This window comes from Camelus bactrianus, chromosome X (genome assembly GCF_048773025.1).
Source record: "Camelus bactrianus isolate YW-2024 breed Bactrian camel chromosome X, ASM4877302v1, whole genome shotgun sequence".
In the NCBI taxonomy this organism is placed as follows: domain Eukaryota; kingdom Metazoa; phylum Chordata; class Mammalia; order Artiodactyla; family Camelidae; genus Camelus; species Camelus bactrianus.
In genome coordinates this window covers 13,895,802-13,921,926 of record NC_133575.1, presented here as the reverse complement: position 1 = coordinate 13,921,926, position 26,125 = coordinate 13,895,802, and the positions used below count along the sequence as shown (strand labels likewise).

The 26,125-nt window shown below is 33.8% G+C and overlaps 1 protein-coding gene and 1 pseudogene across 4 annotated transcripts in view; both read right to left on the bottom strand.

Annotated features, from left to right (window-relative positions):
* Positions 1-26,125, bottom strand: part of CDKL5 (cyclin dependent kinase like 5) — a 190,763-nt gene that overhangs the window by 110,299 nt on the left and 54,339 nt on the right. For all 4 annotated transcript variants that reach the window (XM_074359946.1, XM_074359942.1, XM_074359943.1 and 1 more), the window contains exons 2-3: positions 19,736-19,965; positions 17,119-17,153 (exon numbers count right to left, since the gene is read on the bottom strand). In XM_074359946.1, coding sequence (XP_074216047.1) covers positions 17,119-17,153; positions 19,736-19,799 — 99 coding nt within the window. In that variant the 5' untranslated portion in view covers positions 19,800-19,965. The remainder of the gene's footprint in view (positions 1-17,118; positions 17,154-19,735; positions 19,966-26,125) is intronic.
* On the bottom strand, positions 837-9,401 carry LOC141576367 (gap junction alpha-1 protein-like; annotated as a pseudogene).

Sequence of the window (26,125 nt, the reverse complement as noted above, 5' to 3'; positions counted from 1 at the left end):
TTAAGCAAGATGCTACTATTGGGAGAAATTAGTTGAAGGATATATGGAATCAATCTGTTATTTCTTATAATTGCATGTGAATCTATAATTAAGATAAAAATTTAAAGAGCATCAAGCAAGCAATATGTGAAAATGTGAAATAGCAAGTGAGGGTGGCAGTGTCCAATTTGACTGCAAGGTTTCAGAGGTTTTGCAGTGCCCACAGAAACACACATCCCATTAGAAAATGATTGTGATTATCCCTCAAGAAAGGGTTTGCAAGAAGGAAATCTGAAAGACTCTTCAACTGAGCCAAGAGAATGAGTTTTCTGAATGAAACTGCCAGAGCAAGATGTTGTGGAATGGCAGGTCTAATGTTTAAGTTGTCCCCATCTTCTTCCCTCGGTGCCCTGTGGGGTGGGAGGAAGTTTCTGATAAAGAGTAGACAGGTTAAAAGAAAAACAAAGACACTTTTTTTGCACATCTGAAAGTAGAAGGTATATCTGTTATCCTGCTACATATAATTAAAAGTGCCGATACTAAAACCTTCTCTAACATAGTCACCACAATTCCATTTCCAAAAATCTGTTCTAGTGTATTTTGCTTAGATGAAGATGTACCAACGAAGACTAGGGAAGAAAGTCAGTGCAGCCAGGAACTCTCAGAGAAGGTAGTCATGCGGACTGCTCTCTTAAAACTTTACAGAACAAAGAACACCTTCTAGAATACATGATGGACTAGGTATACACTGCACGCAATAAAGCTGAACATGACAGTAGTTTAACATGAAATGTTAAACAAATCAGTATTTCTCACTGTACAAAACTGCTTATGTTGCTGTCATGCAAGAAAAAAGTATCAAGCCCAGCATTTTCACCAATCATCTCTGATGAGCTTTAAAAAAGTTAATGGAAGAAATTTATTTAGCATATATTTTAAACAAATTAGTTACATGGATAGTACTCAAACCTCTTTCAACCTCTCTTGCATTCCAAATAAAATTTTAGTATAAATATCAAAAATGCTGGCCATCCTAAGAGACAGACTGCCAAACTGTTAACACAATACAAGTTCCAAAATAATGTTTATTAAGTAGGGTTTATTAAGTTGGGTTTATTAAGTTGGATAAAGCCAAGAAGACCATTACTGCAAAATTCATGTAAGAACACTTAATAGTCCAGTTCTAAGCATTTCTTTCAAGTTTCTCACATTAATGAGTGCTGCTTATAGTACTAAAATTGTCATTCAAGCAGAAAAAGGAAATCATTTGTGACATATTTCTACAAAAGAGAAAAAAATAATAAATAGAACCAGTATCCACAATAGGATACACTGGGGGGGGGGGGAATTGGAAAAAGAGTGCTTCATTTTCACAGCAGAAATTATGTAATGTAAACATCATTTTGAGCCACACCAAAAAAAAAATCCACGAGAAAGGCTCAAATGTGAACACTGTGTGCATTATTTTAAAATCTATGTTCGTGAAATTATACTGCATCTGTTTATAACAATATGTGGCAAATATCTACCACTTTCACATACACTGAATAATTTTAGGGGAATATAGGAGAGGAAAAGGCCTTAATTAAGCATCACATCGCACAACTTTTATTTAGAACCCAAGTTCTTTGAGTCGACTGTTTTAAATATCAGCATGTACCTCTGTTAATCCCTCTCTCTCCACCCTCCAATCTCCGACACCCTGGTAGTCTAATGTCTTGGTATCTGCTAAGCCTTGCGACTGACTGTCGAGTACCACCTCCACCAAAACAAAAGTACACTGTCTACTGCACCTTCCTTTAACAACTGAACAGAACTGTAACACTTTCAATCATGTATCTAGATCTCTAGGTCATTTACACTGCTGCTGGCATGACTCCCGGCTCTGCAGCTGTCTCCAGGAACCAGCTTGTCCCTGAGAGAGGACGTGGGGGAGAGAGGAACAGTTGATCAGGAGCAACTGGAGGGGCTTGACAGACCAGAAGTATTGTGGCTCACTCTCCGGATCCTTCACGTGGTCCACAGTGCTCTTGAATAAGACGTAGAATAGTTCGATGATGTTCAAGGCAGGGGACACCAAGAACATCAGTAGCACGAAGAGGATGAAGATGCTTTTCTCTGTGGGACGAGAGAGGAAGCAGACTACCTGATGCAGGCAGGAGTCTCATCTGCAAGTGTAAACAGCATTTAGGCTATATCCATAGATGTACCATTGGATCAGGAGGAAGGTTACCTCAAAGACAGACTTGAAGAAGATACTGATGGTATAGGTTCACAACAAGCCCCCTCTCATTTTCACTGTGCCATGTTCTTCAATGCCATACTTGATCTTCTTGATTTTGATCTACTCCAAGTGCATCTCAACTTCTCTTCCTTTCACATCACAAAGAACACTTGCGCTAGGTATAAGAGTGTGGGGACAGACGCAAAAATGATCTGCAGGACCCAGAAGCACACATGAGAGATTGGGAAGGACTTACCATAGCAGACATTTTCACAACCAGGCTGCCAAGTGTTATAACGAAAGGCAAACTGCTCATCAACCCAGGCTGACCCAACTGCTGTCCCCAGTAGCAGGATTTGAAAAATAAAAAGGACTGAGAGACACACCTTCTCTCCAGCTGTGGAGTAAGTTTGAACCCTGTTGAGGAGTTGGCCTAAGGCACTCCAGTCACTCATGTTGCCTATTCACTGTTCTTTCACTTAAAAGTGAAGTAGTCATGCCAAGTGACCACACTCCTTAGAGGATGAAGTAAAATGAAAAAGTAAGTTTAAGCACTCAAAACTCTAAAGTTTACAAGTCTTCTACTCTTTGGTACCTTCCTCATTCTTTCCCTTAATGAAAGACAATTGCTGATAACTGATAAAAGCTTCTTTGGATTTATTTTTCATACACGGTGAGCAAATACTCTTAAATAAGGATGTGCATATATCGATACTGGGACAAGTTACAGAAATGGGGGAACAAAATAGATACATCTAAAGATCTCCTTCAATTACAGAATAAAGCAATCTCCAAAGATAAAGACTCAAACACAGAAACTGAATGAAAAATTCACATGCATATATTCACTGATGCATCTTCAGGTGTATCAGGGCTACCATCTCCAAATAGATAATGATATTCATCAAAGCATTATTTTTGAGTGCCAATTAGGTGCCAGCTACTTCATTGGGCACTGGTTCTTACTGATGGGTAAGAGATAGAATTCCTGTGGAACTCACAATCAATGTTGGGAACAGGTAAGTTAAAGTACAGTATTTTACTGATTATTTTTATGATAATTAATTAATTGTGAGAGAAACCACTGTTTCATTTACCATTAAGAAAGCAATCAAGGCATCCAGTGTAGGATGTGCCCCAATTTCAGAAACGTGGGAGGAAAAGTATATCTTAGAATCAATGAAAAAGGCTAAGTGAGTAAGTGAATATACAGTTGCAAATTTAAGTAAGTGCCAAGAAGGAAACAAATAGGCACCAAGAGATTAATGTAAGGAAACCCAGATCACAATGTATAGAGGCAAAGGATGGAAAAACTGCTGCATGTGCAGTAGCAGCATGGGCAAAAATGTGAAGGGGAAAGGACTCACTGTACCCAAGGAACTCAAAGGCACGTGGCATGGCAGAGGTAGCCAGAGGGGGCTACCTCACGCATCTGCTTGGCAGCAGCAGAGAAGCCCAAAGGCAGAAAGTGAGATTACACTGTGAGTCTGGGGCAAGGTTGAGGCCATGGGAGAAATGATTAACGGCACCTAAGAGCTCTAGCAGACAGTGGGAGAGTTGGGAGAGGAGACAGGATGAGACTGAGGGATGTACAGAGCAGTACAGAGACAAGAGTTCTGTCCTAATGGACAGCCAGTGAGTTGTGGTGGTGACAGAATGTCAAGAATCGTGGGCCTGGTCCTGAGGGTCTCTGGAGAGGGAGACAGGCGATCTATACTGGTGCTGTGGTCCTGAATGCTGTGGTGAACAAAGGGGCCTTTTGCAAGGGAAGCTGCCATTTCAGTTAGCAGGGGTAATAGCAAGATCAGGACCAAAAAAGAAGAGTTGCTGCTCGTTCTCTCCTTATCTGGAATTTCAAGTCAAGTCTCTGCCAACAGGGGCCTCAATTTAAATATTTATTTACTGAACATGGGCCATTATCTTCAGTTGAATTGTTAGCACAGGGAAGCTTTTATGTTAAGACTAAAATACTGATACACTGTGTTTATTCTTGTGGGTTTCTTCAATGATATTGTTATAATATATCAAGAGCTTTTAAAAAAAAAAACATTTCAGGAGGCACAACACTGACACCACCCACCAATCTGTTGAGAGTGGGTAGAACCTAGCAAGGGGCACAACATATACCTGTGCCACTACTGAAGACCTTCTATTCTTTCTCCATTTCATCCTGATGGTCCTATTCCTTTGTAAGAAATGTCTCTGAGCAAAAAGCCTAGGGAAAAGTTTCTGCCTCTAATTCAGAGCAAGCTAGACAAATAGATCTTACCTTAAAATGGACCACAGCTAACTAATTATTACATGGCAAAAATAATTATTTTCAATCAAATTATTTCAATGAGTACTGACTCATCATTTTTTTAAACAAACTTTATTTAGTATATTAAGATAACATTCAAAATATTTAATATTTTAATTCATCCTCTTTAAAAAATTTAATTCCCAAAGATAGATACTTATTTTAAACAATTGGGAAAACTAAAACAGAAAAATATTTCTTAAAATAAACATAATATAAATTTTCCCAATTAATAAGCAATCTTTAATACCATGCAGCTTATTTGTTTTTTGGCTTAATGGCTGTTTCTCACAGTAGATTCAGTGAGGAAAATAAAACTTAAAGTGAAACCTATAAAGGGGGGGCAAGGTTAACATAATTTACAGTGTCTCAATTGTCAGAGGTTAGTTACAAATGTTCTCCAAGGATAAGAAATGAAGCCTCCCAAAATGCAATTTTTAACAAGTAATCAAATTATAAGGCTTAAAAGTACACATAGTGCTTTCTCAGTTGCTTAAATAACACATTTTAGCCAAACTGTCCTCTATCACACAGATTCTGAAAGTAATTCTATTAAGCTAAAGTCACCAAGATGTATAGTTTATAATTAATGCAGCCTTCAAGGTTAACTGAAAATAGACCACTGGCAGCATAAAAGTTGGGAATTTATTCTCATTAGTTTTTCAAACTTAACCAATGCTTACTCTCCAGAGATTTCAAAATGCCTTAGAAAATTGAGCTACTTCTTCAAAAATAAGAGGGGTAAAATAACAACAGATGAAGGTTAAAAAAAAAATCCCTGAAACTACTTTAGCATGGTCTATAGACGGTATCTGATGAAACAAAGAACAGTGCTGTGGACAGGAAAAGAAAATCAGTAATTCTAGTTAATTTAGGATAAAGTTATTAGCAATTTTCTAGAACTATATGAAGTTAAATTTTTCAAATATTTTGTTCTGAGAAAGTTCTTACTAAGCACTTTGAAAATATACAGATCTGAGATTCAAAGGGATGAAAATAACTGAGAATGAGTCATCTAGCTAAGCAAACAGCTAATAGGAAAGTTAAAAGCCTCTTGTTGAACATTATTTTTAAACTGGACAAGGTATTTCCAATTTGAAGGTATAAATGTAAGACTTCAGGTTTCAGCTCCAACACATAATGTACTTGGATATTGTCACTCCTGTCCTTACAACAAGAAAAAACCTGAACAAACTGCCTATCAATGACTTTTATTAGGCTTATCACAGAACCGGAGATACAGAGCAAACTGAACTCCTAAAATCTGAAGAAACAGGCAAATACAGAGGATCATATCAAAGATTACCTTACCTAAAACAGAAGGTGCTAGAATAATACACTAGTAAGAAAACTTAAATGGTAATTCTGACAAAGGCTTGTGAGTGAGAACTCCTGGGGGCCCAATCTTAGGAGGGCCTCTACACTCTCATGCCTTTACCTCCAGGAACCTCACCAGGTTCTGACTATGAAGATCCAAGAACTATCTCCTCCCCTTTTCGGTAAGAGGAATAGAAGAGTAACCATTTTGAAATACACCCATGGGAGCAGTAACAACTTTTGAAGTAAGTCCAGAAGGTTCTCCAAAATAAAGGCCAATACTCCAAGGGAAATTTTACCAGAGCCTTATATAATGTCCTGGGAGAGAGGAAATTAGCTAAATATAGTCCCCTCTAGCCTTCTCATTTCACCTAAAAGGAAGTGGGGAAAAGGCTAAGAAATATTTCTAAAGGTTTCAGTCCAGGGCTCAGACCCTCCAAAAGACTGAGATTTGGTCCTAACATTATAAAACACTTCCCTTTTCTACACTCTACCACTGTGTCACCAAGGTTCCAGTACAGTAACAGTGGATTATAGCAAAAAGAGTTGCAAGAAACAGCTTTTATTTAAAAAGGAGTGCTTAAGGAAAGTCAAAGACAGTGAGGGAGAAAAATAAACAAAAAACTAAGATACCAGAGGAAACTGAAGCCTTTGGCACCTACACCTACAACAAACATTAAACACAGCCCAATTCCCAGCCAAATTAACATAAAACCTTAGACTAAAGGCCCATTTACCTCAGTTCCTATTATCCAATATATCCTACCTGGCTTAAAAAAAAACAAAACAGTAAAAGCATGCTAAGAGGCAAGGAAAAACAGAGTATGAGGACGTAAAGCAAGCATCAGAACAAAACACAGGGTTGGGGATTACGCAGGATAAGTTCAGATAGGGAATTTTAAAACGGCTATGATTACTACGTTAAGAGCTCTAATGGAAAAAGTAGACAACACGCAAGAACAAATAAATAATGTAAACATATACAACCCTAAGGATGAATTGAAAGGAGATGCTAAAAATAAAAAACACTATTATAAAAATGAATAGTATCTTTAACGGAGTCATCAGTAGATTGGACACAGCTAAGGAAAGAATCTGTGAATTTAAAGAGATGTCAATAGAAACTTTCCAAACTAAAATGCAAACAAACAAAAAAAAAAGAATTTTAAAAAGCAAAATAGAATATCCAAGAACTATGGGACAATTATAAAAGGTATTCACTGGACTACCAGAAAGAGAAGAATGAGACAAAGGAGAAAAAGTATTTGAAGGAATACTGGATAAGAATCTTCCAAAATTAATGACATACCAAATCACACATCCAGGAAGCTCAGAGCAGACCAAGCAATACAAATATCAAAAAACCTACACCTCAACACACCATATTCAAACTACAGAAAACCAAACACAAAGAGAAAATCATGAAAGAAGCCAGAGGGGAAAAACACCTTACTCAGAGATAACAAGGATAAGAAGTACATTTGACTTTTTGTCAGAAGCCATGAAGTAAAATATTTAGTGTTGGAGGAAAAAAAAAAAAAAACCAACCTAGAAGGTATTCAGTGAAATTACCCTTCAAAAAGTGAAAGAGAAACAAGGACTTTCTCAGATAAACAAAAACTGAGGGAATCTGTCACCAGTAGTTCTGCCTAGTAAAAAAACTGTTTTAAAAAGTTCTTCAGAGAAGTAAAATGATATAGGTCATAAACAGGTTCCTTGAAAAGATCAACAAAATTGATAAGCCTCTAGCCAAGATAACCAACAAAAAAGAGAGGAGACACAAATTATTAATATCAGAAATGAAAGAAAGTCATCACTACCAATCACATGGGCATTAAAAGGATAGTAAAGGAATATTATGAACAAATTTATGTCTACAAATTTGATAACTTAGATAAATGGTCCAAATCCTTCAAAGATACAAAACCACTTTCTTATATACCAGCAATGAACAAGTAGGATTTAAAATTAAAAACAATACCATTTACACTATCACCAAAAGAAAAAAAAGTACTTAGGTATAAATCTAACAAAACATTTGTAAGATATGTATGTGAAAAAACTATGTAACTCTGTTGAAAGAAATCAAAGAGAGATATGAGAAATCAAGGGGAGAGAGAACTCTGTGTGCATGGACTAGAAGACACAATATTGTTAAAATATTAGTTCCCAACTTGATCTACAGATTCAATGTAATCCCAATCCTAGCAAGCTATTTTGTAGAAATCAACAAACTGTTCTTAAAGAAAATATGAAAAGGCAAAGGATCCAGAATAGCCAACACAATCCTGAAAAAGAACAACAAAATTGGAGGACCTGACTTTAAGACTTACTATAAAGCTACAGTAATCAAGACAGTATGGTATTGGTGAAGAATAGACACTCAGATCCATGAAACAGAACAGAGACCCCCAAAAAAGACTCAACACAAACACAGCTGATTTCTAACAAAGAAGCAGAGGCAATCCAATGGAAAAAGAAGTCTTTTCAACAAATGGTTGAAATAACCCAATTAAAAATGGGCAAAGGACTTGACATTTCTCTAAAGATATACAAACAGCCAACAGCACATGAAAAGATTTCTAATGTCATTAATCATTAGTGACATGCAAATCAAAACCACAATAGGATACCACTATGTCCACTAGGATGGCTATAATTTTTTTTAAAAAAGTGTTGGCAGGGATGTGGAGAAACTGGAACCCTTGTACATTGCTGGCAGGAATGTAAAGTGGTACAGCTGCTGTGGAAAAAGGTTTTGCTGTTCCTCGAAAAAGTTAAACACAGAATTCCCATATTACCTAGCATTTCCACTCCTTGGTATATACCCAAAAGAATGAAAATAGGAACTCAAACAAAACTTGACCACGAAAGTTCGCAGCAACACCATTCACAATAGTCAAAACATGAAAACAACCCAAATGTCCATCCACAGATAAATGGATAAACAAAATGTGATATATCCATAAAATAGAATATTATTCAATCATAAACAAGGAATGAAGTAACAATATAGGCTACAACATGGATCTCAAAAATACACTAAGTGAGAGAAGTCAAACTCAAATGGTCACACATTGCATGATTCCATTTATATGAAATATCTAGAACAGATAAATCTATAGAGACAGAAAGCAGATTGGTGGTTGCCACGGAGAGTGAGCACTTAATGGATCTGGGGTTTTCTTTTGGGGGGATGAAAATATTTAGAAACTTGATAGAGGTAGTAGTTGCACAACACTGTGAATGTACTAAATGCTACTGGACTGTACACTTTAAAATGGTCAATTTTACATTATGTGAATTTTACCTCAATTAAAGAAAAAAAAAATTCCTGGCTCTTACACCTACTAACTAGTACGGTCTTCAGGAAACTAACCTATTTGAGCATCAGTTTCCCCCATGTAAAAGGAAGGTAAGTCTAACTTTTATGGTTATCAGAGTATCTAAAGAGTAATGAAAATAAAGCACCTAGCACAATGCCTAGAATTTAAGAGGTACTTGAAACAGAGATTACTATTGCTTCTTAACTTAATTTCTCATTTATGGCCACTTGAATTATATTAGGAAGATATGTCAAGTTTTTTGTCTCCAAAGAATTTTATTCTTCCTGTTTGTGAGAATGTCCTTTTCTTTAACTCAAGTAATCTTTCATAGTCTTAATGAAATCTGTTTTTTTCTTTGTATTCATCTTTGGATGAAAAGAGAGCTATTCAGGCCACTGATGGAACATAGTGTAACAGACTGTATGTGTCTCTGTACACCCAGTTGCTAGCAAAGTCCACTTCTCTGACAGTTGATATGTGAAAGAGGTAACCAATATAAAATTTCCTACCCAGATAGTCAAAGGATTTATTTAAGTCCAGCTCAAAGGAAAAGTAATTTTCAGTGGAAGTCCTACATTTTATTAACCCTATTCCTCAGGCTCCAAGAGCACTATGGGTAAAGAAACAAATAGAAATTGAGATTGTTGGTCCACTAAGGCCACTATACTGTTTTCACCATATTCTCCTAGTTAGGGCTTGCTCAACATCAGAAGTCAGCAAACTTTTTCTGTTAAGTGCCACAAAATAAATATTTTAGGCTTTGTATGTCATACGGTCTCCTTTGCAACTACTCAACTCTGTCATTTTAGTGCAAAAACATCCATAGAAAATATGCAAATGAGTGTAGCTATAGTCTACTAAACTTTATAAAATAGGTGGCGGGCCAGATTTGGCCCACAGGCAGTAGTTTGCCAATTCCAGATCTACACTGTCACCATCCTAATATGGTGTCCTTAAAGGAAATGACTTGGTCCATGTGGACCAAGTTTCAGCTGTGCCATTGGGGAAGGTTCTACAATCCACCAATACAGCACCTAGGATTCTAGGCCTTATGACACTCAGAGGTAAACAAAGGCTCTCACTATACCATTCTCATTCAGCTGTCATCAACCAACAGTGTTATTCCTAATTCTACTCCTATCTTTGTGGTGGTTCTCTTACGGGGTTCTGGGAAATGCTTGTTTCTTTCTTTCTTTCTTTTTTACTACTAACATGAGTTTTTTCCTAAGCAGGTTTTAATGGAGTATTTATTGGAAAAAAAAAAAAAAGAAAGTTTTATACTATCATTTCATCTACAATTATCTCTCAAATTTACCTCTCTCAAACTGTATTTTAAGCTTCCTGACAAAAGAAAATATGATCTTGTATTTGTTAATTTATACATGCTAGACAGAATTTCTCAAAAATGGAAATTACATCTTACTGATTTTTGCTGAGCCAGTGTCTTAACAGAGTGCCTGACATTTTGTAGGCATTCCAGAGATTTTTCTTAAACAGATGTTTGGCTGAATTTTACATTATAATACTATGCCTAGAATACAGAGCAGGAGATAGAAAAAAATGTTATTTAATATTTTTAATTAAAATGCTTTAAACATAGGAAACAAACCTTTAAATTAAGAAATAATAATGCTGAAAAGCATTGCAGAATGTAAACTATAGTTTTTAATAGTATTTCAGGGGTAGATTACTTTTTATATAGAAATAGATCCCCATGCACTACTTTCCAGTTACTAATTTCAACAACTAATAAAGAGTTATGCTTAGGAATATAATTTGGTACAGCTACTAGGGAAAACACTACAGAGATTCCTTAAAAAATTAAAAATAGAGTTACCGTATGATCTAGCAATCCCACTCCTGGACATATATCCAGAGAAAACTCCAATTCAAAAAGATACATGCACCCCAATGTGCACAGTGGCACAATTTACAATAACCAAGACATGGAAACAACCTGAATGTCCACTGACAGATGACTGGATAAAGAAGTTGTGGTATATATGTATACAATGGAATACTACTCAGCCATAAGAGAATCAAATAATGCCATTTGTAGCAACGCAGATGGACCTGGAGACCGTCTTCCAGATTGAGGGGCTTAGGAATCGAGGAGGGATGAATCATTTAGGACTGAGTCACTATAAGAAGGATGAATGAGGTAAAATATTCTGTGTAGACAATGCAGGCAGAGCTACCAGTGGCTAGTTTTAATATGACCATTCCTTTATCTCATTTACAAAAAAACAAGAAAAACAAATCCAAATTAGGATGGTGAGGATAAAGTCAACCAGGAAGCCTACAAAAGCCCCAAATTCTTACAGTTCCCTAAAGAAGTCACATTCACCTGGAAATGACACATGAGCCACTATTTCTTTTATTGATAACAAGACAATAGAAACATGGATAGTTTTTCCTATATCAACAGACTAGCATTATTGGAAATACAGAATACTTATAATACAAAGAAGTCTGATTTTGGTAGGACTTTTGTAGTATTCCAGAGACTGTTCTACAATTAATCAGATCAGCAACAAAAACCGGGTCAAGAGAGAAAACCACACAGAAGTAATGGTTCTACATGAGTGCCTCTGTAAGAAGAGACAGAAGATGTTTTCCCCCATTAATGATTCCTACTATCTTTGCTCCTGACCTGAAGTACAGCTTAACACTTACATCTCATTAATCTTCATAATCTGCCATAAATTCATGTCATTTCAGAGAGTGCAATTACTTAAAATAAGATTATGATAAAATAATCAATACTGAAATATTTCCAGCTTCTTAAAACCTTTATTAAAAACCCTGAGCCTCTCTATAATCTTTAAATGCTAGAAATTTTGCACACAAAAGCAAGAACCTGTATCTTATTTTTTATTTAAATATGAAGGAATGTAACTACAAAGTAAATCATTAATCCCATATATTCAGTTTCTCATTGCTGACTCATTTCTTTAAAGTTTTAAAACTTCAATTCACATGTAAAACATAAAACTGAAAGTTAAAGAAAAACATTTGTTTTATTTAATGCAGGAAAAAACCTGAAAAAATAAGTTTATTTTGTTCTACTAGAAAATAATTGTGTGGTTTTAGATGGCAACTATAAATAATCTGTTAAATTGATAATGGTTCGCTGACTTTTGCTCAAGTATCTTCTTAAAATAATTTGGTTTTAAAAAAGCAACCAAGTCATCATTTTGCTTTTTGGTAGAAAAACAAAATTAATCTGAAAAAAAAATGGAATCACTAATTCAAAATGTATATTGCTCACTAAAAATGAAGCCTTAGAGCAAAATACAAATTTGTGAATATTAAGTAATAACAAACAGCCAAAAAATGCCTTTTAGTAGGGGAAAAGATGGGTATTTCCGACTAAAAAATATTTAATCAAAACTGTCCTTCCTACTACTCTCAATCTCCATTTCTGTACTCTCAAAAGAGAAAAATGACACAATCCAGACCCTTTCTATGCAACTTAGCATTAATATATCATGTTACTGAAAGCAGTCATTAAGAAATGGCATCGTTAAATGAAATGAATTTTCTCACTTCTCAATCCTTATTATCATGGATCTTCTTTACGGATTTTCACACTATTGGTAAAAATTATTTTTTTGTGTGGGAGGAGGTAAATAGGTTTATTTATTCATTTATTTTTATAAAGGTACTGGGGATTGAATCCATGATCTCATGCATGCTAAGCACATACTCTACGACTGAGTTATACCCTCCCCCCATCCTTTAGCTTCAGTGTGATTGAAGTAGCTCCCAGGTATATGTTATTTTTTCTAAGTTGTTTTTTAAATCCCCCTTGTCTTCCAAGAGAATATCAGGTTAAACTTTTTTTTTTTAATGGAGGTAATGGGGCCTCGTGCATGCTAAGCATGTGCTCCACCACTGACCTATTACCCTCCCCGAAAGCTATTTTTAACAGTTTGTCTTCCTTGCTTTCAAGAGGTCTGCTCCCTCTCCTTTCAGTACGATCATTTTAAACATGCCTTTCACTCTGCTCTGTCCTTCCTCTTGGAAGGTTCATACCATTTCACAGTTTCAGCTCAGGCTCAAGATAGCTATTTCTGGTATAACAGAAACTAACACAACATTGTAAATCAACTATACTTCACTTAAAAAAATTTTTTTTAAAGACAGCTATTTCTGAAGTCAGATCAAAGCCTGGTTTCACCACTTATCAGCTACATGATCTTGGCCCTGTTACATAGCCTCTCTCTGACTTAGTTTCCTCATCTGTAAAATGGGGGAGACAGTAGTGCTGTTGTGGGGTTTAAATGTAAAATAGAAATCACTTAGTAGAGTGCCTAGCATATGGTAGATGCTCCATACATGGTATTTACTAATATCAGGTTTGGTAATCTGCTAACATTTTATTCTTTACTATGAAAGCCAAACTCATTAAAATTTCTCCCCCTAAACTTACACTCCCTTTGTAAGTTTAGTGAGACAAATGTTACCAATGCTTTTTCAATTTACCACAAATCCTTGGGATCATCTTTAATCCTTCCACAGGAACCTGCTACTCTGTAACAGCTCTCTACTGTGTCCTTTGTTTTTGGTTCTGTAATTTAAGTCAATTTTATTAATTTAATGCTTATAGGCTGTACTCTAGATTGTTCATGGGATTGTATAATCAGCTATTCAAGAGCATATGTTACCTACTACCTCAAAACAAACAAAAACTTCTCATAAGTCAACCACAGGAAAGGAACTACAGGAATCAGCACTTCCCTGTCCTAGGCTCAATTAGCATCAATCTCCAACCTCTCTCTATCCAGCTGTTCAACCTCTCTTGCCTCAAGTTCTAATTGCATCCCCCTATTTCAATTCCATTCCATTCTCCCTACTTTGTTGTGAGGATGACCTCTTTGGGCTTCTGTGAAGAAAAGTATGCTGTAAAACATGCCTTCCTTCTCAGAGGCACTGCAAAGCAGACACACAGATAAAATCAGCAATGCATATCTGCAGAGTAAAGGTCCAAACCAGAAATTCTTCCAAATGTGAGCAGTCATAAAGCCCCATAAGGAGCTGAACAGTCATTGTAAGAATTGTCATATATATGCCAATATGCATATATAACAATAAACAGATGCTGTCAAAAAGAGAGTAGTTATATTTTTCTTTTTTAATTGAGCAGCATTTATTTCAGTAAATTAAGAAGTATGATCTTTGGCCTGAAATAGCCCAACATCGTATTATGTTCACAAAAGACAAGAAATATCTGTTTATAAATATGTCTAAATTTCTTGCAACAGTACACAGATTAAAACAGTGATTTTCTTTCATACTTATGCAAATACACAATATGCTAGGAATTATTTATTTATATATACAACCACAGCCAACCTTCTCAAAAAGAGATCAAATTTATGCATAAGTGATCACACAGACCTTTGCATAAGTAATCACAACAGACCTGATTTATACATTTTTAAAGCATTTTATTAAAATTTTAAAAGGTATGCAATATATGGGTTTGATTATTTCACATATAATGGGCACAAAAGGGAGGATTAAATCCATTTTTAACTATAATGAGATTTCACAGTAATACATTCATTTGATCCTAAAGGGTTAAGTTATGCTTCAAATTTTCTATCCAGTGGTATCTTTTTAGACGTATGAAAGGAAACAGCAACAATAATTAGAGAGCTGGTCTGTGAGTCCTTCATTTAGTGAAGGGCGGTAAAAAAATAAAAAGTATTCTTTTTAGATGCGATCTCATTTGCAGCAACCTCACAGGTCATTTTTTAAAGCATCTATTCTTCTATCTCTTCAGACAGATCATAAGACATGTAAGGGTATGAAAACTTCGGTTCATTCATCCTTATAACTCAAAGTGCCCTATGTATGGCCACTAGGAATCAGAGTTCACATTTAGAGTTGGTTTCCCAAGAGCAGAGATGCCTGTACTCATCCACTTTCACTCTGGGTTCATCTTGCTGGCACTAATAGTGTGCATTATGAGAACCAGGTACAGGTAATAAGCATGTTTTAACAAACAAGTAAACCAGATATATGGAAAGATAAAAATAATATATTCAACTAATAAACTTTATTTTTACATAAAAGGCAAGAGAGCTTAGATAAGATCAAAAGAAAGTATAGGGGAAAATGTCACAGGAAGAAGTATCACAAAGACTCAGAGAAAACGATGTTGGAAGATTTGCCATTATATATCAGAAATCCCTAGGTTTTAAAATTCAAGGATTAGGACTAAGAACTGAAGCTTCCATTTGCTGTGTTGTATAAACAGAGCCATAGTACAAAAGGGGGTATTAACGTTTATGAAAGAGTCAAATTTAACTTGGATACTAACAACCTATTTTCTTTGAGTAGTATCCACGCAAGAATTTTATTTTTTTAAAGCTTCATAAATTTATAATTCAAGGCACCTCCTTAAAAGCATAGCATTTCATTAGAAAGCTTTCCATTTGCTTAATTTCAAATTGCAGTAATATTTCTTAATGAGGTATTTAATGTGTAAAACTTTTTATTATATGTATTATTTTAAATTCTTAATCATCCTGAATCAAGAGTCAATAGTATTTAAACCATTTTTTGAGGACTTACTGGCAAAGATCTTCAGATAACTATTAACCAACATAAACTATTTCAAACACCCAATTCCAAGAATAGAAAATTCTTTGAATTAAAATAAGAGACCTATGATCTAAATCCTAAACACAACTGTCATGCAGCTTTAATTTCAAATGAAGGTAATATTTAGTATAATAGGAAAGAAAAAGTAAACATAAAAATTATATCATCTTTATTTCTGTGTGTGTGTGTGTATATATATATACACACACATATATATACATACATACATACACACATATATACATACATACATACATACATACATACATACATGTTATGATAGATTTGAGAATTTAAATCAAATGGCTTGGGCTAAATTGCTAAGCTTATCTCAGATATAAATTATATTATTATAAAATATCACAAAAAACTTTAATTTTTTAATAGTACAACTAACATTTATTTAATACATTGTAACTTAAAACATTATGAACACTAAGAATTAAAATGTTTTATTTCCTTGTAAGAAAACTACTCAAAAGTAGCTGTTGAACAATGCTTGCCTTTTTCAACATGATATAGAGAGAGAGCATCTTCTCTATCCCTTCATGAATTATTTTATTTCTAAGTTTGGATCAGAAAAAACTTTAAATATTGGTCTTAACAAATTATACACAAAATAGCATGAGGCCAGATAATAATATTCAGACTAGGTATACCATATTAGAAAAATATTTAACCTAATGTTTGAAATTGTTACAGCTTAATCACTTGCCATTTTAAATTTAGTCTTTGAGTAAAACATGCTCAACACTGAGCAAAAGCTATGGAAACTTGAAATAAGTTCCCTGAATAACTAGTGATTATTATCATAGTCAAATAATCTATATAAAAAGATTCATTTCAAGGCTATTCAAGGGTGATCAGCTACAGCTAATAATCATAATCATATATGATTACCCCAAGTCCTATTTCATAACCAAACACCTATCCACTACTCTTCAAAATCTGGATTCTGATCCAACAAGCAATCTAAGTTACTGGGTCTACATGAAAAATATTGACTGAATGAAATGCCTCCTTGCTCTTAAGTACTTGAACATAATTAAATCTATCATCACTTTTATTTTTTTCTCTACCAACCTTTCTCTCATCCCATTAGGCAGCTTTGTATCTATACATAGGTCAGTTGAAAAAAATAGCACATGATTATAAAGAACTAATGATTACCTAATCATGATAAAGCTTGTCCAAAAGTAGTCTCCTTCTTCTGGGTTCACATATTAGTTCTAATTCATTAGGCATCATCATCATAGCCAAATAATTTTAATTCTGTGCCCAAATGCACAGAATGCTACATTAGTTTCAAAACAGTTAAACATAAATAGATATTTTCTTTTTAAAAATCATGCACTTGCCTTGTGTCTGCATTTAAGTACAACTCCATAGGCTCCTATAATTTAAAAAAAAAGTAAACAATTAGGGGCATGTACAAAAAGTACAGCTCTTGGAGAAATCAAAGTTCTACTATATTTACATTGGTTATCAGTATATGGTTTAGAAATGATTCCTAAAACGACAATATTCTGCAGTGATAATCCAATGACTCACACACAAAGAGAGCATGAATATTTAACATATTTTTTATAAATCAAGAGTATAAGCAACCCATTTCCCCAATAAGTATGTATATTTAAATGTTTCTCTTTTTAAAGAAAATTTCACTTGAGACATTTTTTAACTTAAGCTTAAAAAATTTCTAGAGACAAGACTTGGACATATTAACTTTAACAGTAAATTAAAATTAACTCAAAAGATTCTAGGGAACTCAAAATTTAAGAGCTAACAGTTCCCCAAAAGTAGGCTCAAGCAGTGAGCCTACCAAGTATGTTCTCGGTCCTAGGAGACAATTAAATCCTCTTTTACGATACTAGGATGTCTTTCCTGGATGGGAAAATAGTAAGTACAGGCCTCATCTCAGCATTTCAGTTAATAACTATTAGAAGTTGCTACATTTTTGCCATAAATACTCAGTTCAATGGCACCAGCACAAGTCGTCCAAGGACCTCTGACCATTTATAGCCAAGCACTCCCAATTTCTCTGATATATTTCAAATGAGATGTATCAATACCTTCTGGGTTACCTATCCTATCAACTAGCTAGTAAACAATTTCCTTAGACATAGAACACAGAGTTGACAGTAAGGTACCCAGGAAACTGATGCTAAAGTTATAATGTGAAAAATCTAATTAGGAGAATCAAAATGTAATGTATCATAACTGAAGTTTGTAGAAAGATCAAGAACATTGATGTTAACAGACAGACAAAACTTAAATTCAACTATGAGAAGGGGACTTAGCATTTATATCTTTAAAGCAAACATTACAAAAATTGGGAATGTGTCTCCAACAGAGTCTGGGAAACCAGAACAAGTATCCTCCACTTGATAGAGATGGATGAAATCTTATTATCATAGTTGTGGAACTAGCCACTAAGCCATCCAACTCAACTCCACAATTACCAGGCAATCATCCAATCTTCATTTAACTGCCCATGCTAATTTTTCTATGGGGTGAAAATGCACTGCTTAGGATGCAGGAATGTAGTTTGCTTCACAGTTTTTAATTTCCTTAATATATATGTATTTTACAGCCAAAGAGCATCCTCTGAGGTAGTTTACAAACAAAAAAAAACTTACAGCAATGACGGTTCTGACTACAACTTAAACTGACATATTCTGATTTATGTAAGTCTGGTAGTTTTAATTAATTTAAGCCAATCCCTGAGAGGACGATTATCTATGGGTACACTAAGAAAAACAAGGCTGTAATCCAGAAAAACTTAGGTCCACAATCTGGAACATTCCAACTCTGTTACACCCTAGGAGATGACCTTCTCCAGTGAGTAGTTTTACTGCTTAAGTCTCTATAATACTTCTGAAAATACAATAATAAGAAATAACAAAAAAGGGAGGTATTATAAAACTAATAGTAGATAAGATATTGATAATGAATTTTATTTACATAAGAAATATCAGTGAAAAAGAGGAAAAGGAGTTGACTTGTGAAGGAAGAAGGATCCATTCTTTTTATGTGGTTTCCTCAGACCCGGACGTAAACACCCAGTGATTAGACAGTATTTTAATTGTTTCTATTTATTTGAAAAGGATTTAACAACTTAATATTAAAATCCAGAACAACTTTGCTGTTGACAAAGGTAAATTTTTAAAACTTCTTTTAAAATTCAAATTTTATTTGATAATTCTAAAATATGAAATTTTTGTAATACTTGCTTTAAAGATATAAATGCTAAGAAACCACAATTACAATCACTTATACCCTGTTAATTTTATGGAAATTTCAATAAATGATTCTGTTATCTTTAAGTCAAGAGCAAAAATTAGTAAGAAGGAAAAATCAGGAAGACTTATGAAAAATGAATTACTATATTTCATCAAATTGATGACATCATTGACTACACGTATTATTTTATGTACTATTAGGAAAGAAATTGTGCTGCTAATTAAACCATGACGCTACTGATTATAACACACATCCTGATTTCAGAGATGTTAAAACAGTACCAAATTGTGTAGCTCAGAATTTATAAAATGTGAATCTGTTATTCTCAAAGACAAATAGAAGTTATTTATTCATTTATTTATACCTCATATTAAGTAAAATTTAACTTACATAAATTTTAAGTTATTCAAAATAAGCCTAACTTACATAAAAATTAAATGTAATCCCAAAATTGTAGGATAAAGAAACTGTGATTGCTAATGAAAAGAATGAAATGAAGGCAGCCTTAATAAATCCTTGATTTCTTAAACTTCAAAGAGTTTTTAAATGTTACTGACTTTCAGTTCAAGAAAAACACCTAAATAGTTTAAAAGTAATTTTACTTTTAATATTTTACTCTTAGGCACATACATGAGTTGATATAGGTTAAATTAATAGAATCTGAATTAATAACTTTTTCAGTGGTAAGTATGATTGTACATTGTTCAAAAACTCAAGGAATGCTAAACTTACCTTCACCTACAACCCCAAGGATCTCAAATTTATTCATCACATTACCAATGTTAGGAATCTTCATGAAGACAAACTCCTCTTTTGATTCAAGCCACAGAACATGGCATCAGAAAAGAACTTCTTAGCAAGTTGTACAGTAAGTAGAAGGAAAAATGTCCAAAGGAAGAAATTCTCACAGGTTGGCAGGAACTTTCACATATTTGTCCTGATATGAAGTATTAAATGATTCTCTGAAAGAACAAACACAATTAAAAGCTGTTAAGTTTTATATCTCAGTACTCTAATAACCTATCCTCTTTTTGCACAGTTCCTTTAAAACCATGTTAATGTTTCATACACTAAAAAAAAGAAATAATAGGAGGGAAGAACCCAAAATGGAACACAAATGAACAAATGTACCTAAATGTATTTGAAATGAGTAACATAACTACACTGAAGGAGGGTGGGAGAAAAGAATTAACTCAACGTAACTTTTGAAAACAATTATTTTAACTACATTGTCTCTTTGAGCTAAAGACAAAAAGAAATATAAACAAATATTACACTCTACTTAGATACTTGTTTTTATGCAGAGATATGAAACTTCTTTATGTGTATTCTAGGCTTAAGCAAATAAGATACTGTGGATAATGTGGGTTTGGTGTCATTCTCATAAAAGCAAGTTAAAAATATGAAAAAGGGGAAAGACTGGAATTAGAGTTAACCATGTAAGGTCAGTTCTTAATATAGAGAGATGTAGAAATAAACATAAATGTGTATGCAAATATACATATACATTCTTCCAAAAAGGTAAAACATCAATCTAATCATAGGCAGCAACAGACACCCAAACTGAGGGTCATCCTACTCAATAACTGGCCTGTATTCTTTTAAAATGTCTACATCATAAAAGACAAGGAAGGACTGAGTGACTGTTTCAGAAAAGAAGACTCAGATTTAGAGTCACAATAACTAAATATAATGCATGATCCTGGGTTGGCTCCTAGACAAGAAAAAAGTGTTTTTGCTATAAAGGGTAACTAATAAAATGTAAATGCATACAGATTAGATAATAATATTGTATCAATGATAAATTTTTTGTTTTGACAATAGTAAAGCAGTTATATAAAACAATGCTCTTATTTTAAGAAATGGCAAAATGGGTGAAGGTGGTCAAAAGGTACAAACTTCCAGTTATACATAAGTCCTAGGGATATAATGTACAGCATGGTGACTACAGTTAATAATATTGTATTGTATATTTGAAAGTTGTTAAGAGAGTAAATCTTCAAAGTTCTCATCACAAGAAAAAAAAATGTGTCACTATGTGGTGATGGATGTTAATTAGACTTACTGTGGTGATCATTTTACAATATATACAAACAACAAAATCATTATGTTATACGTACACTTGAAACCAATGTTTTATGTCAATTACATATTGATAAAACAAATGAATAAGGCACAGCCTAGAATCTCTAGAATAAGACAGTCTAATAAAAAGCTTAACCAGAAAAAAAAAAGAGGAAGAACACCAAAGTTTTTAAAGATAAAGTTTACAACTTCAACTGTTCAGGAAAAAAAATGTGTGTATGGAGGAAGAGAAAAAGAGAGAATGATAAAGCAAATATGGTAGAATGTTAACATTTGGGGAATCTAAGTCAAGGGTCTATGAAACAGGAAATTCTTTGTACTATCTCTGCAACTTTTCACTAAATTTGAAATTATTTTGAAGTAAGTTCTTTTGTTTAAAAAAACTTATGCTATCTTTAAGAAGAATAACAGCTGTATCAACATAAAATATTGATTTAAAAGGAAGAACTATATCAAAACCAGTGAAGAAAGTTTCTTTGCTGCCTATGAAATTTGAAACTTTTAAAAAAATGAGTACCCCATGTGGTATGGAAAATACTGACACGAAAGTGTGCCTTTTAGGACACTATGGTAGGAATGTAAACTGGCACAAGCTTTCTAAAGAGCAATATGTCCATAATTAAACACTTTTTAAATGTTCACATCTTGATAAAAATATCTGACAAAAACTACATCATTCTTAAACATGGAATATTTAGACACAGTGCCTTTAAAAATTAAGAACATGTCAAGAAGTCCTACAATTAATACTTAACATTATTACTAAACATTATCTTGGTGGGTTCTACACAGCTCAGTAAAATAAGGAAAAATAAGTGAATAAAATATATAGGACTGAAAAGAGAGAAACTTAATAGAATTTACAGATATTATTGTCTACATAGAAAATTCAAAGGAATTTACAAATTATTAGAATTATAAGTGTTAGCAAGGTAGCTAAATATAAGCTCAATATACAAATATCAATTCTGTTTGTAAACATCAATAAGAAATAGAAAGTGTAATTTTTAAAAATCACATTTACAATAACAAAAAAAAGCACTTAGGATTTAACATAAAAGATACTCAAGACCTCTATTCAGATCTATATATTTATACACACATGTACATAAACATATGTATATTACACATATACGTGTGTGTGTGTGTCTCTACTATTCAAAGCCATTAAAGATGACCTATATCAATGAAGTTATCCCAATTCTAGGGCTAGAAAAATTCATACTACAAGTAAATAATCTCCATATTAATCTATACAGCCAATGCAATTCCAATCATAATCCCAAAAGAATTAAATGAGGAATTAAAATAAGCTGATTCTAAAATATATATGGAAGAACACAATTCCAACTACAGCCAACACTCTCCTGAATAAGAAAAATAAGAAGACTCCACCTTGAGGGGAGGATCTGACAAGATGTCCCTCTACTAAATATATTGAAGGTTAGAATTGGGCTATACAAATTAAGACAGAGTGGTCTTGGCACAGAGATAGACAAATCTGCCAGTGGAACTGATATGAGAGCCTAGATGTGGACCATACTTAAATATCCCTACAGATACACACTCACCTCCCACTTCCCACTTCAGTCTGTTCTCAGCACAGGAGTCTCTAGGATAATTCAGATCATGTCACTTCTCTTTTCAAAACCCTCCAGTGGCCTCTCACATCATTAAGAGTGAATATCAAAGTCCACAAAAGCCATCAGGCCTTAACTTCCTCTCCTCTGATAGCATGTCTGACTATTCTCCCCTTTGGCTTGCTTCACTCCAGCCACACTGACCTTCTTTCAGCTCAATATATAACAAAGTCATAGTTGTTCCTAATGCTAAATATTTGTCACCTGTACCTTTACTTTAGGTCAGATTCTTATATGATTTGTCATTCAATATTTATCAAAAAAATGTTTTTGCAAAAAGGCAAGACAAAGCAGACACCACACTTATTTTAGAAAACTTTAATTCAATGGAATCATGAATTTTTAAAGGATGACTGACATTTAGAGAAAATGATGTCACAATTTCAAAAAAAATTTGTTCTATTCATTCATTTATTAAACAAATAATTACTGACTGCCTAACATGTTTCAGAGAACAGATAAATAAATAAGACACAGGAGACAGTGATGAACAAGACAGGGAAGGTCCTTGCCCTGAAGGAGCTTTACATTTTACTGAGGGAGGAAAATATAATATTATCAGATACTGATACATGTTATGAAGGGAGAAAAAAGGAGTGATTATTCAGAGAGCCCTCTCTAAAAAGGTGACATCTGAGGTGAATTATCAATAAAAAGAAGGAGCCAGCCATATGAAGATCTAAGTTAGTCACATTCCAGGTAAAAGAGGCTTAGAGTGTTTCTGAGAATGAATCATTCTTTCATTTTCTATGAGTGACTTAGAAAAACACCCAGGAAACATGTAAATATTCTACTCTGTCAATAATGGTATGGCTCATTTCAAAGGAAACTAGCAATCAAAATTAAATGATTCCTACTAAGAAGACTCAGCACTCCCAAAAGTTCTATACATAAGTATATATATAGAACATTTGGTCCCACCTATTCTCTGCGGAAATCAAAATTGAGTAATGCAAACTGGGAATCAGAATTTAAATATGTGAGTAAATATATAATATAGGTGTTAAGAACAGTCTTTTAATTACCAGGACTTATACTGGGGAAAAAAATATGCCAAATTGGATTTAACTACAATTTTATATAAATAACACTGATTAATTTTTTAAGGCATTAAAAACTCAGACACCTCAGCTCCAAGTAACTAATTAAATAACTTGGTTGAAATGTCCCTTTGGGATGAATACAAATGCCAGAGGAAATACTTTTTAAAAATAGCCTAAAAACCCCCATAGACTTAACAAGATTGTAAAGAATTATTTGGCTGAAATCAAGGCAAAGAATAGAACCCTGAGAGGTAATCCAAACCACCCAAAATGGTTTTAGCCCACAGGCACTTGAAGGAAGAGTCAGAAAAAAATGGGAGAAAAACAGACCTGCTTTTGAAACCCTTATAAGTCAAAGGCAAAAGTGTTGCAAAAGGAGGAAGTATCATAAATCATAAACACCATTCACTTGAAGCCGAAACCCCAAAAAGCTATACTCTCAGGATAAAGGAAACCAGAAAGAAATCAGTCCCTGAACAGACTCGAATCACAGCTTTATGTCATCCAAGTGACCTAAATAAACATCTAAGTGTACCATGGATTGAGGTGGTCCCACATTCAGATTGGTAGTGCCAACAGTTGTCTGGTTGAAAGGGGAAGAGGTGGGCAGGGGTGGGCTCTGCAGGAAGGTAACATCAACCTCAGCCTCACAATATTGCTACAGATAATTTCTTGTCTACATTGTGTAGTACATAATCAAAGATAATCAGATACACAAAGTAATAAGATACCATTAACAAGAACTAATAGAAATGACCAAGACAGAAAATGACCCAAAGAGACTCATAATATCAGAATTATCAGGAATAGCCTATAAACAACTACAGGGTGAACTAATAAAAACCCAAGGGTTGAACATTTTCTTAGAACTGGAAGGTCCAAAAGGTAGAAACCCAAATTCAAAGAAAAAATTAGAATTCTAGAACTGAAAAATAGAATAATAGCAAAGGAACTCAACAGGGAGTAGCTCAACAGAGTATAAAGAGAAAAATATCAGGATACGTAAGACTTTAAACATATTTTTTAAACTTAACAAATGAAAATATAAACTATAGCAAAGAACTGCAGAGTATCTTTTTTCCCCAAGCGCACACAGAACATTTACAAAAACTGATAAAGTGCTAGGCCATAATGCAATTCAAAGTAAATTACAAGAACTGAAGTCTGAGGATGTTCTCTCTCCACAATGCAAGTACGCAAGAAATCAATCACAAAAGAAATAACTAGAAAATATGTGTATGTTTAGAAATTAATAAATACATTCTTAATATAATCTATAAGTCAATCAAAGAAGAAATCGTAACATTTAAAAATAACAGAAATACAAATTCATAGGAAGAAGCTAAAACAATGTTTAGGGAGGGATTTTAGAGCCATATATAACATATATCACAAAATATTTAAAAAGTTAAAATAAACTAAGCATCAATCTCAAGAAGTTTAAAAAAAACTCCAAAGAAGATATAAAGAAAGAAATAAAAGTTGAAACTCATGAAAAAGAAAACACACAATAAATGATCAAAAGAGCTAGATCTTGGAAATCAACTTTGGAACTAATCAAGAACAAAAGAGAACTCAGCCCAGCCAACACATTGATTTCCAGCTTTATGCTACCCTGAGAAGAGACTTCTGACCTACAGAATTGTGAGCTAATATATGGGTGTTGTTTTAAGCCACTAAACTTGTGGTAATTCATCACAAACAGCAGAAAACTAATACAACAGTATCATTTTGTTTATATACAGTTTTAAAACAGACAAAGCTGACTACAAACTATATTATTTAGGTATGCATATATAAGTGATAAACCTATAAAAAAAATAAGTGACCAAGGAAATGTTTCTTAATAAAAATAGGATATTAATTACCTCTAGGGAGGAGTTGAGATTGACAAGAGATAGATAGGAGAGCTTTCTGGGCCACTAGTAATGTTCTATTTCTTGACTTGTGTGATAGTTAAATAGACATTCACTAGAGTGTGTATTTATTTCATGTGTTTTTATGTTGTTATATTCCAAAATAAAATAAGTTTTTAAGAGTTCCAAGAGCAATTCTGATAATGACATCATATATAAGTAGTTCCATGGTCATTTATATGGAGATAAAAGAAAATTTTTATCAAAGATAAAGCATTTCAATATTACATTAACCAAAAAGTTAAACTGAACTCTCTCTCTTCAGACTCCACATAAAGTCGTGTGTCTAGTGCTGGATATCAACAACAAAACCAAAAACTTCCAGTGACAGATAACCTCGATGATGACCACAAACCAAAACCATCCCAAATGAGCTGGTAAGGAAACTGGGAATGTCTGGCCTCAATGAGAAGACTGACATCCCGATGTCTGGAGACT